The 19962-nt window shown below is 38.4% G+C and overlaps 1 protein-coding gene across 1 annotated transcript in view; it reads left to right on the top strand.

Annotated features, from left to right (window-relative positions):
* LOC139737247 (dystrophin-like) overlaps positions 1-19962 on the top strand; it is a 466340-nt gene that overhangs the window by 134130 nt on the left and 312248 nt on the right. Inside the window, exon 4 of the mRNA XM_071647923.1 lies at positions 13278-13370. Within this exon, the coding sequence (XP_071504024.1) occupies positions 13278-13370 (93 nt within the window). The remainder of the gene's footprint in view (positions 1-13277; positions 13371-19962) is intronic.

The following is a 19962-nucleotide window of genomic DNA, read 5'->3' as shown; positions in this document are numbered from 1 at the left end:
CACTACAAATTCTACATCATCTTTGAAAAGTACAAATTCCCTTGACTTGTTAATATGTTAAGAGTAATATTATTTGACCCCCCTGCTTTCTGAAAGAGGCAAATTTTGTTGAATGTTGAATTAAGTTGAAATATGCCATGGGTTCTTTATTCAATTTTAAGCAAAGAAACAATATTTCAGCATTTCGTGGTTATCATGGGCTTTTATTTTCGGGTGTGTTCCAAATCATATTACTGCATGTTTTTGTTCCATCACTGGGCAGTGATGTAGCCTTAGGCATCTAAGATTGCCCCCCCCCCCCCCCCCCCCCCCTAGTCAATCCTATACCCTGCTCTGTGCAATATAATTTGTCCTGGGAGGTGTTGCTGAGGTCGTTCACCCAATGAAAGTTGGGTTTGATATGCCCCAGACAATTTTTGCCATGGAGTAGAAATATTTTTTGGGTATAATCTCTAGGGTCAAAGGTGAAAGTTCAAGACCCATTTTGAACAATCTGATTTCATACAGTACCTCTAACCTTTTGATAAAAGATTTTCTCAATTAAAGTATGAATGTGCTATCAGGGGTCAGTTATTTGGTTTTCTTCTTCTTCTTCTTCTTCTTCTTCTTCTTCTTCTTCTTCTTCTTTTCTGGAGGAGGTAGAAACGAATAGCAAAGGTCTTGGCCAATTGCTCAAGTTCTCTTGATATTTTTAGTAACTGGAGATGTACAAAATAGGTCCTACTTGTCAAAAATCTGATGAAATTTGATGTCAGATGTGTATTTTGGCATCATTCATGTGTTGAAGCTAATTGAGGCATGAATTTGGTGATGTGTCGATGTTTTCTAAGTTTCAATGGAATTTACTTTTTCTTTTACAAGATAATATACAAGCTTGATTATGCTTATCAGTCTATTTTGTGTTGTCAGAGATTGGCAGCAAATGTTGCAGCAGATATCATTTTCAAAATTGCAGTCAAATTTGTTTATTTCATACGACTTGATTATCATTACCGTAAACTTCCGTGTATAAGACGCACCCGTGTATAAGACGCACCCCTACTTTCGGACCTAAAATTTAAAAAAAAAAAAAAAAAACACGAAAATTTCCACGCAAATATTGCATGTGTCATACATATTATTTCAGCTCAAAATTCCCCTAGAATGCAGCATGTATTTGCTCTATTTTTCGTTTCCTTTTAAACTTTCTTTTAACGGTATTCATCGGACATCGGCAAAATATGGAAGACGCAAAATGCGAGACTTGTCTCGGTACTCACTTGCTATTGTTTCGCCTTTCAATCGTGGTACATGTGTCATGCATATCGTACTCATGAGTGTACAGTACGATCTTTGCTGTCATACATAGCAGAAGGTGTCTCGCATATTGACGCATGTCAGACTGGAAGGTTCATTACGAAAAATAAGAAAAACATCAACAAGTGTAGCAGAGGGATCATACAGCGAGACGTACGGTGCGTACGGTAATTACACTCACTGTTGTTTCGCCCGGAGGGATTACCAGCAACATGTGTGTCTCTTGTACCATGCTTGTATGCACAGTACTAGCCTTTTGCAAAAGGCAGCTCGCTATAATTTCAGCAAACGCACACAGAGAGCAATGGACTTGCACACACAGCGCGCAACGGGCAAGCGCGCTCCGATCCGATCGCTGTGTGCACGCGAGTCCATTGCAAGAGCCTCTCTGCAGCTGCTGCCTTTGCAAGGCTTGCTAGCTGCAGTAGCTAGCTAGCAAGTCGAGACAGTGAAGCTATGCTAGCCTCGTGAAATGAAGAGCAAACGAATGACATGGATATGCACGCATGCTTCACACATCGATCGTTCATATTTACGGTGACATAGTGTCGATCCTACTCCGTATTTTACAGCTTTTGTCTATGGCCATATTGATACTAGTACATTGATAAGTTTTACGGTATCGGTAATTTAGTAATGATACCTGTACATCGCGTATTCCAGCTACTAGGTTGGCTGTTGGTAGCTTGGTAGACTGACATCGGTAGCATACAGCAGTGCTGTTACGAGTGTTACAGCTGTTGTCTATGGCCAGATTGATACATCGATCGTTTACTGCACAAGGCCGATGTAAGTTTATCTCGTATTTGCAGCTTTTGTGTGTGTCCAGATTGAAAGATCGCTCATTTATCCCCAAGTTTTAGTGATTGCTTACCTTCCAAACGTCGATGGGAATACATGGCCCCAAATTGGCCTTTTAAATTGGGTGTACATGACAGATTTTTTTCCGTGATTTGACTGTACCCGTGTATACGACGCACCCCCGATTTTCAATGTTTTCCGACGAAAAAATAGTGCGTCTTATACACGGAACTTTACGGTATTTTGAAAAGAATGATGTTTTGCATGTTTGGCAAGGAGCTAAAAACCAAAAAGTTTGGTTTGGAGTTTACACAGTAATGAATAAACCTGTACACTGTTCATTGGCTCAAGGACTGAGTGTACATTTGTTTTCTATACAAAGTGCAGTTTCAGTTTTATGATACTTGTATGTTTATTTGTCTTAATGGTTATGTCTAATATTTGGCCAAGATTAAGTTAAATCAAAACTTGATGAGTAGAATCTTCTGCAGGCTTTTACAACTTTCTCACCGTCTTTTGCAAAACTGGATTTGTTATGAGGATATTCAGAGAAGATGTATGAATTCCACGTATTACATTTGCCTGAATTGGTCTAATTTGCCAGATTCTCATTATCTTTAAAAAGTTGATTTCACGATGGGGAATAGCCCACACAATTCGTTTGATTTTTAATACACAGGTATTGCACATATTTTGTGTATATTTGTATATATTTTAAATGCATTTCTCTCTCTCTTTCTCTCTCTATGTCAAAATATTATGATATCAAAATATCATATGATAGAAAAGAAGTATACATCTATATTGGAAGTAAATTCTCCCTCTGTACTGTCAGTAATAATTACGTCTCTTTTGCTCTGCTGTTACAGATCAATGTTTGTGGAAGCCACGTTGTTCAGCAAATCTTTGCCATGGCGCTGTTCAATGAAATGCGATAAATGTCCGGTAAAATGCATCTAATAAATTGGATGCAAATGTAATGGGTCGCAAGTTATGCAGGCCTTTGATGGCGTTTTATTTATAGAATCCGCGTGGCATCTTGAAGTGATTTCGTCTGCCCACGATGCCTCTGAGACGAGAGGGCGAAGGTCAAATCTTGCCAGCATGTCCCCCAGACGGGAGGAGAGAGGGAAGGAAATGCATTTTCTCCCTCATTTATCCATAGTCGGCCCAAACCGGATCAGTGGCTGAAATGTAGGATTACCAAATCCAAGTGTCGTGGCTTTGTGCAGTTGGCATTACTGTGCACCAGTCCATACAAATACATTCACCCATGTGATACACATTTTCCCATGTTAGGGCCCAAAATACCTGTGATAATGGTCATGGGAATCCTGATTGATAAAATACCAAGGTATCAATTGAAATTTTTTTTAAAAAATGGTAAAAGAAAAAACAGAGAATTAGGCAAAGAGAAATGTGTATCTGCTTTAATCACAAGTCAAAAGTCAGACAGCAATGATAAGCATTGGATTTATGCGTATTTGGTTAATGAATTGATTACTGTAAAACATGAAATTTTCGCGAATGGGAGCCGACGGCCTTATTCGCAGCATGAAATTTTCGTGAGTTGCCTCTAACATTCAATGAAATATAGTGTACAGACAAGATCCTTAGCGTGCATTTTGATTTCGCGAAACTTGGCTCTCGCGAAATTCGCGAAATTAAAATGCACGCAAACATTCCTCGTTTTACAGTAATTGTTTTGGAGATTCTAAGTACTGGATGATTTAATGACAGGTACCACTGGGATGTAATATCCTCCACATTCAAGTCCCATATCCATCACAAGAATTACTGTTAACCTCAACCTCAATGTTTTGTGAATAAGTCATGTAAATTAAAGAGTACCGTTACACCCATGCATCAAAGTTCAAGCTGCTTCCGTCTTTGTTTTTGATGTAAGTGAGACCCGTCGGTTTCTTACTTTAAAGGACTCCGATGGTGACGGTGCAAAGTCGTACTGATAAATCAGACTCAAATGCAAGCAAGTGCGGGTAACGCGATACACCGCGCTCGGACTCTGCGTATTTTTAGACGTTCCAGTTGGTAAGTGTCCCCGGAGAGAGAAGTGGACGCCGCGTCGGGCAGCAGCGAGTGGAGTGTTGGTTACCATGTGGAATCCCTTTCGGAAGCCATCCCCCATTTGGGTTGGCGTCATTAACAGGCGGAGACAAATCATGCATAGCGTCACATCGCATTTATGATTCTGTTTTTGATTCTTGCTTCTTCTTTTTTTTTTCTGTGAAGGCTCGTGTGCCACAAGATGAGAGGGATTCGTCAGCGATGGCTCAGTTTTGAATCACATTCCTTTACTCTGTCACTCGATTGCATGTTTAACTAGGTTTAGAGCCTTGCATCTTTTTGTCATTGCATCGTTAAGGTTTGATATCACACAATGACAAAATGCATTTGTCAAATGACAAAAAAAAAAATGAAAATACTTGAACCAAGGTATTTCAGGCAGCATGACAATTTTTGCGAATTGGAGCTGACAGCCTTTTTCACAGCATGAAATTTTTGCAAATTGTCGTTGGCATTCGACGCATATAGTGTAAACAAGAACTGTCACGTGCACTTTAATTTTGAAAATCTTGGATCTCGCGAATCTTTGCTCTCGCAAAATTTGCTAAATTAAAATGCACCCAAACATTCCTTGTTTTTAGTGGCTTTTTATCATACCTGTATACATCTTTGAAAAAGGGTGTGTGTCATGTATTATGCACCAGTGTAAGTTGGCATAAAACATTGGCCATGTTGATAATTTCATGCCAAAAATGATGTCTTTTTTACTTTTTTTAAAAACTCTGATTTGATGATGATTGCATAATGAGGGCATAAGCCTAACTTCGCCGAAGAAAGGGATTACATTTTCTATGCTCATACTGTCGTATGGTAATGGTACCGCAAGGTGTACTTCTGAAGTAAAGCATCATTAGGTGGTGTCATGACCAGTGCATTATGGGATACCTTTTGTGTGACCTACAAGTGGGGAATTTCAGCAGAAAAGTGAAGAAGTGGAGGAAAGATAGAAGAAGAGGAAGAAGTTTTACAGTTATGTAAGCTGAATTTAAGTTTCGAATTTTACCCCGAGGCCACGATCCATGTCAAGCTGCTGCTTAGGATCGCGGTCTCTTGCTTTTCTGTTATTACAATGTCTAGAAATGCACAATTCTAAAATCAATTTATTCAAATCCCCATTTTAATTTTTTTTTCTAATTTTTGTCCCTGCCGAACGGGTTCGAGCAGGGGACTATGAAACGGGCTCCGTACGTGTGTGTGTCCGTGTGTCCGTGTGTCCGTGTGTCCGTCCGTCCGTCCGTCCGTGTGTCCGTGTGTGCGTCCGTGTGTGATCAAAATGTTCAATTTGCTACTTCTCTGTCATTTATGAGCCGATTTTGATTCTGTTTGCTTTATATGAGAGCACTACATGGGAGCTTTTAAACTTCTACACAGAATTTCAGTTGTGACCTTTGACCTTGACCTTTGACCTATATTGTACATTTTGCTACAAAATGCTACTCCTTCGCCATTTCTAACCTGATTTCGATTCCGTTTGCTTTATGTGATGGCACTAGTTGAGGGCTTCAAAACTTCCACACAGAATTTTGACCTTTGACCTTGATTTTTTGACCTGTATTGTACATTGTGCTACAAAATGCTACTCCTTCGCCATTTCTAACCCGATTTCGATTCCATTTGCTTTATGTGATGGCACTGGGTGAGGGCTTCAAAACTTCTACACAGAATTTTGACCGTTGACTTCTTTGACCTTTGACCTTGATATTTGACCTATATTGTACATTAGCTACAAAATGCTACTCCTTCGCCATTTCTAACCCGATTTCGATTCCGTTTGCTTTATGTGATGGCACTAGGTGAGGGCTTCCAAACTTGCACACAGAATTTTGACCTTTGACTTCTTTGACCTTTGACCTTGATTTTTGACCTGTATTGTACATTTTGCTACAAAATGCTACTCCTTCGCTATTTCTAACCCGATTTCGATTCCGTTTGCTTTATGTGATGGCACTAGGTGAGGGCTTCAAAATTTGTACACAGAATTTTGACCTTTGACTTCTTTGACCTTTGACCTTGATTTTTGACTTGTATTGTACATTTTGCTACAAAATGCTACTTCCGGCGGGGACATATATTACGCACCGCGTAATTTCTACTTTTCCTTGTTTTTTTTTTTTGTAACGACATGACATATTCTGAATAAACAATCGATCATATGTAGATAATTTATGTTATTTTTACAACCAAAGAAGAAGAAAAAGAAGAAGGAGAAATAGAAGAAATGAAGAGAACATCATATCAAGGAGAGAGGAAAGGGAGAAACATAGAAGAGGATGAAGAAGGGGTGGATAAAAACTTGTACAAAAAGTTTGTTATTGCAAGCTTTTCAGACTTCTAAAACCCGTAGGTTCAGAATACTTATGTATACAGAGATATCAAAATTATTGCTGTAGTCAGCCATTCATTAGTAATTTGATGACTGCCCCAAGATTTTGTATCATACATGACATAAATCAAAATGTCTCATTTAAAGGTTTGTAACAGACATGTTTAGGATTGTGGGTGTGGTGCGAGGATAGGGAGAACTAATTTAGCTCATATGTGAGAACATTGAAGATAATTAAAGTGGTGGGGAAAAGACCAAAATGTTGGGAAGGAATAAAAAAATTGCCTGAATTGAAAAAAAAAAATCTGAAATGGGTATGTCGCAAAGCATGACAAGGATGGAGAATGTTAAGTGATGTTGTTGGTTCAATCAGCACGTTTCTACAATGACTTGTGATGCCGTGTCTGCCGTTTCCAAATGCGTGGCCATTTCATCATTTTTATAGGTCAGCATTAAATGCCGACTTTTGTGGAGAGTGCAGGCTTGTTAGATGGTGATTCATGTATGTTGATGCCAGTCTGTCAGTTACAACACACATTTTATGACAACAAGCTACCATAGACTGCACAGGTTTTTTTCTTTTCCTTTCTTTTTTGAGTAACAAACAAGTCCCTTGCACATGTTTCTATAATTTTCAGAGTTGGCTTAATATAAGTTTTATGCTTCTTCGCTGCACCGAGAAATGTCTGTAGAAATGTGATTTACAATTTTTGCATTCAGTTTCGTACAATGGTGAAAGACAGCAAGGGTCAGAGACGCACTGATTATTGATGTAATGCCCTTTTGTGAAAGTTGATATGAATTTTCAATACAGTAAGGAATCAATAGGTTAACAGTGATATGAGATAAAGTTGCCATGGAGACCATGAAACCATCCTTCACAGGTATCCAAAAATTACAAAATTTTAAGATTGGGAAAATATTTTGTGTAGAGCACAAAAGAATGAGCCCTGAAAGATTTGTTGAGCTGTAATTTATCGTTGCCCTGTGATATGCGCATATTTGATTCAATCAACCTCTAGCCAGTACACATTAGGCGTTTTCACATCAGCCCGATAAAAATCCAAGCTCGAGAAATTTTTCGCGATTGCGAGTTAGCGCGCTATGTCATTTCTTATTCACATCAGCCCAAAGAGAATTAGCACGAATTTTTGTCGAGCTAATTCGACAGCTGAGTATGTGCAAACAGCATCAGTAATGTGTGTGCCCTCTCAAAAATTCCTCGTGATTTGTGTGCAGTTTGCCTCGATCGATCGGGTCACACACGCTAGGCATATTGGGATGCATTGTGCTAATTTCTCGAGTCGTTTTCACATTATCAAATAGCACGCTACTATCACGCTATTTCAGAAATTTCCCGAGTTGGACTCGAGAAATTTTCTTGATCAGAGCGATACAATTAGCGCGTTAATTTGTGTTCACATTATCAAATAGCGCACTATTTCGCTATAGGGAAAATTTCCCAAGTCAGAAAATAGCGCGCTATTTCGAAACATCGGGCTGATGTGAAAACGCCTATTGCCAGTTTTCAGATAGGGAACAATATTTCATTTGTACATAATCACATCTTTTAAACACACCTCTCATCATGTTTGAAAGAGTTATGGGATGTTTGAAGGCTGTAAGGAGATTTCTTCTCCACTACAAGCTGAAAACAACATTCCACATACGGTACATGGAACAGCTGTGTCACCAAGTCCGATGACACATTAATCAATATACGCAACTGTCAATCCAATACGAAATATGCATGTACAATGCACCAGCACCTGTTACATGCAAAACATTGCAACTTCCATTATGGCAATGGATAAATGCTGTTTTTTTGCCACTCAGCAGATAATGCCAAGCTACATTAGGCGTTGTCACATCAGCCCGATGGAGAAAATAGTCAGCAAAATAGCGCGCTATTTCAAATTATAAAATGGGTTCAAGAATGTAGCCAATAGGAAGCGCTGAAATGAGACACACCTCCTTCCTTTACTTCAGTACAATTGCACTGCCTGTAATCCTATGGTAGATTGCCGATCGTCTGTGCGCGCGGCGGCTCCTTTGATGAATTGCATGCATACGCGCTGTCAATCCTGTAAACAACTTCTAGTTCGGGCTGCCGGCCGGCCGGCCTGTCTTCCCTTGTGCATAACATGTGTGGCGTACGTACGTATACTCTACTATACGTACACTTTGTACAGTACAGTAGACCAAGCGTTATGGGACCGGACGCGTACATGGAGTCACTTTGAAGAGCAAATCCAACGATTTAGCAGGTTAATTCTCACGCCGTTTTCAGAGTATGTTGTCTAGTAGGCCTATATGAGGAGTCTATATCAAGTCTTTAAGGTAAAGGGTGCATATTCTACAATGTATGTAAAATAAGTAAGTTTTCATGCGGGAACTTAAGTGTCCGGAAACCCAACCCCCCATTATACTTATACTGTATGTGCGGGACTTCCGCGAGTGAGTGCGACGTGCGTAAATGTTTGGGACGAACATCTTCGGACGTCTTGACCCACAAAGGTACGTGAAAAACGCTGAAAAATGATGTTAGTTTTCGAATTTTCGACCCATTTTATAAAACAAATGATGCACAGGATTATTTCGTGGCATTAGTGGAGGCGTAGCTCACTCTCAGGTATTTACAATGTAGTGCAACATGCACTCGGCTTCGCCTCGTGCATGTTTCACAATTGTAAATACCCTCGAGTGCACCACGCCTACACTAACACACTCTATCCTGTGCATCATTTGTATAACATCGGGCTGATGTGAAAACGCCTATTGTAGTTTTTGCCACTGTGCACAACTACAATGTAGCTTGGCATTATCTGCTGAGTGGAATTGACATAATGTTCACGTGGCCTGGTAGCCTCATGTTTCATCTGTGGTTATGGGGATGCATCCATGCTTTGAGTAGAAGGCATACGTCGGAAATCATGATTTTTCTGTGTTGAGCATTCTCATGAAAAATCATCCCAGCAAAATTTCCTACACCATTCAAAAAAAAAAAGGGGGGTGGGGGGGGGAGGATTGCATTGATGCAGTCTGCAGTTTTGCTTGGTACTGTTTTCGACTGCTTTTGGCATAGTTGCTTATAGCAACTTTGCAGAAATATTGTGATATATTTTATTGTAAATGTAAATGGCCCTATAGAGTGTGTGTGTTGTTGTTGTTGTTGCTGTTGCTGTTGCTGTGTTTTGTTGAAGGACCTATGGCACTTTAACGCTTCCCGGCACGAGTTATCTCGCATTATTTCAATTTATGTGCAAGGAAATCTTCTCAGCTCTGTCAGTGAAGCTGATTAAGATCTACGGCTGGAATGCCCGGTTGCTAAGTGAATGTACCAACTGCCTTGTCATTGTGATTACAGTATGTGCAGTATGCCAAGACTGCATTGTTAAGAGTTCTTTACAGCCTTGTTGCTTTCATGTAACCAGCCCCCAGAATGGCAGCATCATTCTTGAAATGCCACCATGCCAATGTTAGGAGATCAATTGAAGCTGAATATGACAGAGACAATTAAAGAATGCAGGAGCTGGGGCATGCTGCACCTGTTACACCTGTTCATGTCAATTACTCTTTTGTAGATGTGAATTCAAATGGAAACAAAGAGTTTCAGCACAAACAATACATCCATCTACTTCTCATGCAGTTTTTATGTATAATTATGTTTGTTTGTTTGTTGGTTGTTTTTTTTTTTTTCAATATCCAGCAATGTTGATCACTTGTTCTCAATTTCTTACCAGTGGCAAGAATTTGTTGACCATGTGATAGCACTTTGTTTCCCAAAGTGTATTTTACATTTTTGTTCATAAGGATGGATGCTTAATCCTGTATAACAGAAACGTGTCCGAAGATTTGGATTTAGCGCCGCAGCTAGACTCCGCCCTTAGCAACGAGGGAGTGATCTTATTGGTCAGGGCGTGGCATCCTGATTACTGATTGGTTGTGCGTAGACGGCTAACGCTAAGCTTGAATGAACATCGGGGAGGTCGCTAGGAGCATACCTTCTATTGTCAAGCGGTGAAAACTGTCTTGCCTCCCCTTGATCATGATTGCGTTGGAAGGAGAACTTTGAAGGTGTTTTTCTTGAAACGCTGATTTAAAGAACCACTAGACATGCACTTATAAAATCATCAATATCTCCGCAACCGAGTACTTTTATGAGTTGTGCTATATATGAAATTGAAGTAGGAGAGTAAGGGAATAATGTCATGCCATTTTCAGAAAATTGTCCTCCCGACTTTTTGTTTTAGCGGGTCACAAATTTGCGATGGTGGAGTACAGGACTAAACGGAGAATGTATGTGTGCATGTCACATTCATGTCAGGATCAGAATTCATATATTCGCGTGTTTTTAAATTAGCAAAAATCACCAAACTTGCAAAATTCATGAAAATAAAAACCTCGCAAAATATTCAGCATGTACAGTATTGCATACTTGATCTGATTGTAAATTAGGCAGTCCACTTTAATCACCATCTTTCCTGTTGGACTTATTCATACTGTTATGCCTAAGTCCAACAGGAAAGATGGTGATAACACAATAGGGATTAAGGGGATCAGGTAATCCTCATTCATTGGCAGTTAGTGTCCAGACATCTGTGCCAATCAACAAAGAAGGTACAGGAAGGGTTTATACGTTCTGTGATCTTCCTTCTACACTGTCTGACTACTTTCAGTTCAATAATTCTTCTACTTCTAATGGTGATAGTGAAAAACTGTGAGTTCTGCTATTTTCAGGACAGTTCAAGACAAGCTATGGTTTATAAAGCTGATCATCAATCAGTGTATCTGCCAGGGTATTTTCAGAGAAGTATTTGCTCTATCAGAAACTTTATACTTTTTTTTTTTTTTACTGATTTTTCAGTAATGGAGTATATGGACATTTCTGTCTGGAAATCTACGAGAAAATGTTCATTTTCTTCAAATAAAAATTGTTTTAGCACAATAATCCATATTTTTACTATATGACTGATTTCCCGACCTAGCGAACAGCTGTTACATAATGCCACATGATTTTTTTTATCTACAGGTGCGAAATGCCATGAGAAGACAACATATAGATCTTTGCTCATTACCAGGTTTTACCAGACGAGTATACTATCTAAAAATATTCAAATATTATGAAAACCAATAAAAGTTTGTCTTGAGGCTTATCCTGACTAACAAAGCAATAACTGACAAACATAAACTGACTTCAGGATATTAGAATCAATTCAGTGAAAAAGTCGAAGAGAATAGACCATAACTAGGTCCTGGAAAAGCTGTTTACAAATTGGAATGAATTTAGTAGTAAACTGGCATACCAGGCCAGGAACATGCAAAATGTTAATAGAGAGTTGAATTATTACAGAGTGAATTAAGTATATAACATAAGCTGTGAATGAAATATGAACTTACTATGAAACTTGGCTAAATAGCTCATCCACCCCCATAAGAAAAAAAAATTGGAAAAGAAGAAGAAAACAGAACACCCAAAAATTTGCTCCATATAGTCAAAAGAGTGTGTAATAGTAGATCTCTCAATCTAATATTCATGAATTTGTAAATAAGCCATGGAGCATTCTAAAATCAATCTATCCGTGTAGGGTTGAGCCATCTCTAAATCTTGAATGCATACCCTTATACACCGTGTGCGTGCAGCACCTACCAGATGAGATAAAACCCTCGCATTCCACTCCGATCAGGAAATATTTTTCTCACGTCTTACACACCTCCCAGCTACTCGCGGCGGCGACTGCTCGAAAAAGAACCGGGATCAGATTTCGAGCCCTTTCTACTGCAGCTTGGCTGGTGCCATTCACATGGGACTGAAGGGGGTGGGGGGGGGGGGGGGGGTAGAGACTTTGGTCGCTACCGCCTAATGTCAGAAAATCAAATTAAGGTGAAGGATGTGCCGAAAGACAAGCCCACACTTCCTCCCTATCTCCAAGCTATTTTGAGTTGAATTGTCGTGTCTGTGTACTTGTCCCAGGCTTGTGTAAAAGACTCTTCACTGCTATCCCGCTTCACTCTGTCACTGATAGCAGCCTTTGATGTGATGCTATTAAACTAATCCTCCTTTTCCTTCTTCTTCTCCTTCTTCTCCTCCTTTTTCTTCTCCTTCTTCTTCTTCTTCTTCTTCTTCCTCAAGAGTAAATAGACTTTTCTTCAAACACTCCTATACTGTAAACAAAGGTTCATAAATATTTCAGTTTTGTGCTACGGAACAGTCAGGCAAATTTGATGTAAGGAGTGACTGGTACCCATTTAGGTGCTGGCTGTGACAGTGAATTCTGGGTTGAAGATCCAATTATGAAATAAAGTAATTACCTCACAAAGGATGAGATTTGCCTGTTGAAATCAGTTGCAAGTTTGCAGAGGACAAGGAAGGACTGTGTGGAAATTTTTGTGCATTTCGCGTGACCAGAAACCAGTGTGAAAATAAAAATGTGAATATTTTTGCAGGTCTTTTGGTGATTCATTTTCTGCATTATGTATTCCATCCATCCAGGGAGCCATGATCTGCACACACAGTCCCCGAATGAAGGAGCTGGTATTCTCTACCCCATTGAAGTACTCACACTTCCAGTTCAACTTCAGAACGTCGAATTTTTCAGCAAACTTTTAATTCTTTCCTTCCTCTCAGCCAATTTGCAGTTATTGTTGATTTGAATGTCTATTATTCTATATAGGTTATCATGGTGACATAATTATGTTATATAATGAGTGTTAAGGAGATGATACGTCAGAGTGATTAATTTTCGCTGTTTTATGTATTCCATCCACCCAGGGAGCCAAGCCCCCCATCCAGGATCTATACACTGACCTTAAGGATGGAACAACTCTTCTCTCTCTCCTTGAAGTACTCAGCGGACAGAAATTAGTAAGTAATTTTCATGTTGTTGCTGTTGTTTTTACTTAAATCTATGCTATTAAAGAAAGATAAAAGATAAGAAATAAATCAGTTTGTGTTTACTGATTGTGCAGTATCAAATGCCAGACTCTGGAAGAAATAAAAGCCAACATGATTAATGACACATGCAGAGCGTACTATCTTCATATCTGTATTAGATATTTTCTATCTAACGTTTGGTCTTTGTCATGTGTGTGTCACAATTCAGGATGCATGATTCATATTGTCTTATTTGTAGCAAAGTGCAGTTCCTTTACTAAGAAAATGCAACTATCAATACCATGCACTTATGAATCAGAGACAGATAGAGGGAAAGATAGAAGAGAGAAGAGAGATATATATTCAATGAGACATATATAAGGGATAAAAAGAAAGAGAGGGATATATGTGTATATATATATATATTTATATATGTATGTTTATATATATATATATATATATATATATATATATATATATATATATATATTTATATATGTATGTTTATATATATATATATATATATATATATATATATATATATATATATATATATATATGTATGTTTATATATATTCATTGAGGCATAGATAGGGGATAAAAAGAGAAAAGGAGAGGGAGAGAGAAGAAAGAGGAGAGATTTCCAGTGAGACAGGTAGATGGAGGAATAGATAGATAGATACAGACAGATTGATCGGAGAGACCTTCTCATGTTGGAAGTTAATGGAATGCTCAATCGTAGTGGGAAACATTCAGCTTAGTTGGAAGAGATGTGCCATGGAGTGTAATTAGAGGGCGGAATGAGGAAAAAGACCCTAATCTGTCCAGAAAATGTCGTTCATTGAGGAGGAATAAACACTTGCAGTGGGATCTACAGTAACGAGCTTTCCCACATCTTCAAAACATTCCCAAACAGATTGTTTGTATGTGTGTGTGTGTGTGTGTGTGTGTGTGTGTGTGTGTGTGTGTGTGAGGGTGTATGTGTGTGTGTGTGTGTGCATGCATGTCTTTTGGGGGGTCACATCTTAAAGCAACCTGTCATGCTCCTATACTCAGAATCACTCTATTGCCCTTGTTATGAATTGTTGAGTTGGATATCAACTGGTAAAAAAAAAAATACATATTGAAAAGTTCTGAATATCTCACATTGTGACCGTACCTTTTCACCTCAAACTCCTAAATCTTCCCAATGGCATATAAATGTAAACATTTAGTGGCTAATGGTCATTTCTGTATGCTGGCTGTATACTACATGCAAATGAATGAGGTGATCTTATGGACCCACGCGCAACACATGGTGATCAAGCAGGGTCACACACTTTCAGTGTTCACTTGTGCACTTACGATGATGTCGTGTTGCTGTGCAGCAGGTACGAGATGTGGTAATTGCATCTAATTTTTCCCTTTTTATCATGACTAAAACATTGTTGCTTCACTGTAGATATATGTTCTCAGAGCTTATAACTTGATATTTCTCTTCCCAATATGTAAAAGTTGCTGAGAAAATCTACGAAAGTATGGTAGTTTGAAGATAGCAAAAGTGCTCCATGTTCTTCATATGTACAATCAAATAGAGCGTGTGCCGTGCACCAGGCACAGCATTGCCAACACTTTGTTACCGAAATTTAGAAGCACTATTTCAGTTTTACAGATGTATGCAGTAGGGAGATTTTTAAACCATTTATTGGGCTAAAAGTTGAAATTTAAATAAATATGTCCTTATACCCAATTTGAGCAAGATATAAGTTCAAGTCATCTTGATTTGACCCTACGGAATTATTAGATACTAGCATTACATCAAGGTGAAACGTACAGTTCAGCCACCTGTATCTCCCTGGATGATGATAAAAGGAAAAACTAGAGATGTTAACTGATTATTTACATTTTTTTATGTGAGTTGTTGATTAAGAAATATCTTTCAGTTACTCAATTGATTCTGTTGAATTTATTTGCATGTGACTCATTCCTCATGAGGGTTATAGGAAAGTATTCAAGTGTGAAATGTTTGTGTAAGTGTTGTTGTTCATTATTTTTTGTTAAAAATGGAGAGCAGGAAGAAAAGAAAAAAAAAAGGTATATATATATATTTGAGACTTTATGCTATGTGAACACAATTGCTGTTCTTGATCAACTAATGAGGATTTCATCCAGAGTTGGCTGTGGTTATGTGGGTGGAATCTTGGTGAATCTGTCAGCCAAGAGATGAAAATTTCCCTCTGGGGGAAAAAGGAAGCATTTTGAAAGTGCTGAGGGTATTCAGAGAGGGAAAAAAAAGAAGAGGAGTTTAGAGGCATTTTCCCTCCTCGCTCGCCAGCATCACCAAATTTACCTTGGATCTATTGATCCCTGAATAGGCAAAATGTCAAGGATTCTTTGCATACATGAATAAGATCCTCATCGCTACCCTTTCCTTCCCGCATCCTACGTCCTCCTCCCATCAAAAACCACTTTCTCTTTCCCCTCATCATTTGCTCCGTCGATGTCTTCCTGACCCGATGATGGGTACTACACTGCTTGCCACACTGCTTTCACTCACTGGTGAGGTTCACACAATGTTCCTTAATCTTAAAGTTAAGCTCAAAGTTTGTAAACTCCAATGATTACCTGTAGCTCTCGTAGTTTAGACCTGTGAAGATGAAGTCAAAAGTTAGCAACCTTAAAATTTGTTGATAAGATTCACAAAATTTCTTAGGGTTTATGCTCTATCCATGGGGAGGGTCCCTACTCACAGTTTATCTTCATGTGGACATGATAGTCAAAAAGTTGCCATGACCTCTCTGTTAAACCTATACTCCCTTTAAAACTTCCGGGCCAACCTTGAGTGTGTGTTGTACACTACTGTATCATCGCACAGTAACAGGTTTATCGCTACAGCTGCATATATATATATATATATATATATATATATATATATATGTATATATATATATATATTATTTCTTGTGGTTCTGGCATTTAATTGAGCTGGGCCCTGTTTTATGAAGAGTTAAAATTGATTATATAGTTGATTTCAACTGTAAGTCTATGGTAGCCTGTGTGGTAAGGAAATTTAAAATCGATTTTATCTTTTGATAAAACGGGGCCCTGGACTCTCTCTCAAAAGCGTAATCAGGTGTTGTGTGGATGCACATTAATGTAGTCTAAAGCTACAAGCTAATCATTGAAGTATTAAACCTTGAGTAAATCTGAAGGATTAGAAACGTTGTGTGAACCTGACTATTGCTTTCAAAGTGAAGTACATGTGATAGCCTTCTGACATTCACATGCTATTTCTGGATTTGTTTTTTTGTCTCATTCAAGATCTCATTCTTTGGTCAAATGTCTCCTACCGCTTGGTTTAAGCTATAGCTGTTTGTAAATGTCACAATGGAAACCTGCCGTTGCTGTTTTCTCTGGGATTCAATTGTCACAAATCTTGCCTGCAAGCATCTGAAAAAAAAAGAAGAAGAAATATTCATTAATAAGTTGATGAGGAAAAAGATCTTAATGTGATATGTGTGTGTATATCATCCGCTGAGAACCAGATGGCTGTTAAAGCAAATTTGGGGGCACTGAATTAGTGGTATCACATTATAGAGCTCTATCTCCTCTACATTATGGCGTCAATTTTTAATTATTTTCATTTTCACTAAATTGTTGTTTAATCAAATCCATTAAGGGCGCTATTTTCACCCGATATTTAGAACAATGCTTATAAATCTACCCACTTTTGATTAAATTAACTTTTTATTTCATGAAAATTGTTTCATTTTTATTTATGCTCAAATCTTAGAACTTCGCCTTTTTTGTTCTCAGCTCACGATATTTAGGTGCTGCTGTTTTTTACTATTGTTTGTGTTAACCTCTCACTATCTTTCACAAGGTACAATGTATACTGCTCTGACTAAGGTAATCAAGACTGTAGAAAACACCATCACGCTTCCTGTTCTTACTTCAGGGTGAAAAAGAAAGAATGAGATATATAGAAAGAGAGATGAGAAAGAGAGTAGATGATGGATGGACATAAAAACTGTGATTGCCTCGCTGGGGTTAGCATTTCATCTCTGGAATCAAGACTATGTGAAGAGCGTGAGCTAAGTGAGCAAAATTTCATTAGCTCACTGCAGAGTGAAAACGTGGATGGTTGTTGAAATTCTCTCTTCATGTGACCCTTATGTGGTAGAATAGCATACTGTAAAAGGGGATATTTTCAAGCTCGGCCGGTTATGATGAATCTCGCTTGCTTTTAACTCCGCAGAATCAGGACATTACCTTCTGGAACGTATAGAATGCAAAAATAATCGCATGCTTTTATTTTTGCGCAAGCTTCTGGTTGTGCAAAATGTGTGAACATTTTCACCATTATATGATCTTTTATAGCCTGGATGAGAGACTTTGCTTATAGCCTGGATGAGAAACTTTACTTGAGTATAACCCAATGAATAATATTGCAGCTTCTTAAGAGGCGGACAGTTTGACATTCAGACCCTCTTGAACCAAGGTGCATAGCCGAAAATATCCACCACTCCAAAGCATCTTTTACGAGGGGCTACTGAAGAGCTTGATCAACTAGGATTTGTGTGCATGGTTACCGTGGAGAGAAGGAGAGGGAGAGATAACTTGCTGTAGGCACTCATGTTTCTTTCTTTTTTGTATCGAGGGATAGTGGGGTATGTTATGCATAGTCGAAAACAGCCTTGAAGAGAGGCAGATGTAGAGCCAAGAAGGGGGTAGCATTACAAGCAGGAGAAGAAGATGAAGAGGTGGATAACTGTTGACACTTGCATCTCGCTGCATCATCCATTACAATTCGCATCCCATCCAGCGTGGCTTCTAAAGCGGCTTCGGTGTTCAATCGCTGGCACAATCCAGGCACTGTGCAACTTATACTTTGTAAAGAGATCCTCCTCTTTTCAGTGTGTATCTATCTTTCTATCTATCTATCTATCTATCTAGATCTATCTTTCTCTCTACCTTTCTTCTTTAAGCCCTGGTGGGTCTACACTTGAGGTCGCAGCCGTGTATTTTGCGAACAGTTGTTTGGAAGGGTTTGTAGTGACTGTGTAGAATCCCTACATAATATTTACTGTGGTTTAATGGCTGCACATGAATGGAGCTTCTGAAGGTGTCAAAAAGAATGTGATTGAACATGTTCTAGTTTTCCACATTATTGGTGCAAGAGGCATAGTATTTTGAGAATCAATTTGTCATGGATTTGAAAGTATGACATTGAAGGGTGTGTACAGTTCTGGTCGAGGTGAAGATTTAGCTTTTAACGTTTTGCGAGATATTCAGAAATCACTCTGAGATGTCAAAGAGCATGCAGTTCTAAGGGGTATGAAATGTTTATTCGATGAAAAATCGGTTTTGAAATGGCTGAGATATCCAAAAACAAGGTGAAACAAAGAGATCCTAATAAAGTTGTGGCATGTCGCCTTTTATTATTAGCACTTTTTGGGATATCTCAGCCATTTGAAAACCAATTTTCATCAAATGAACGTTGAATCCTTCTTAAAATTACATGCTCTTTCATATTTCATGAGAGGCTTTTCATTATCTCACTTAGGAATGTTCAAAACATGAATCCTTACCTCAACCAGTACTGTACAGTCCCTTTAAAACTTGAGATTTATTTGTAGGATGTAACATTTTTTTTAGTCATATGTGACCTGAAAAGCACTAGTCCAAAATTGCCCAACATCATTGTTATGAACACAGTAAGCCATTTAGTTCTTACATAATTCACATTGTAGTCCAGTAAATATAACATCCTCATTTTCTTTTCATTGTCACACAATGTTCATTGTAATTTTAAACCAACTCAGATGATAGTTTTAGGAAAGGTAACCATAGCATAACTCAATATTATCATGAAATAATTGATAGAATATAACACTATTCAAAGTAGAAAGGGAAGGAAAATGTTTGCATTGATCATTGCATTTTTTTTTTTTGGGGGGGGGGGGGGGGGGGGTGTCACACAATGTTTGTTTTAATTGGCAAATTCTAAGGAGTGAATTTGCAAGATAACTATAAATAACAACACCTGAAATGGAAAGGGAAAAAGAAAATGATAAAGTGACTTTTTTTTTCTAATTGATGAATGCAAAATTATATCAACTTTGTTGCCTTACTCCATGAGCTTTAATGCCAACTACAGTTCTTCAATCATTTAAGGTATTAAGCCTTCTGTGGGCTTTGAATGCCGATTGGCATAGAAACTTGATGGCGTTAAACACACTGTCCCAAGTTCTCTGGCATAGGCATAGAAAGGGTTAACTGGAAAATGGGAGGAACTACATTGGAGGTCTGTTGTCATGAAAGAAAGTTGCTCGTTATTTCTGAGCCTCGTAATGTCTCTAAAAATGATGTTGATCATGACAATTGCCATTGTGTAGTGATGATGGAAATTAAGCTGATGAGTTTTGTGTGTGTGAAAGGGGCTTCTTACTGAGCAGGAATTTACAATATATGTCATATTCTTTGAATTCTATTTTTTTTTTTGGGGGGGGGAGGGGCAGCTTTCATTGTGCTGGGATGAGAATGGTGAAACTTTCTCAAAACCATAGGAAGAACCTCTCTGCACCCCCTTAATAAACCTAAA

This window comes from Diadema antillarum, unplaced genomic scaffold (assembly GCF_040938485.1).
Source record: "Diadema antillarum isolate AM-2024a unplaced genomic scaffold, OU_Dant_1.0 seq00000687_RagTag, whole genome shotgun sequence".
In the NCBI taxonomy this organism is placed as follows: Eukaryota; Metazoa; Echinodermata; class Echinoidea; order Diadematoida; family Diadematidae; genus Diadema; species Diadema antillarum.
Note: the sequence above shows the minus strand (reverse complement) of the source record. Positions and strands in the feature narration are given on the sequence as shown.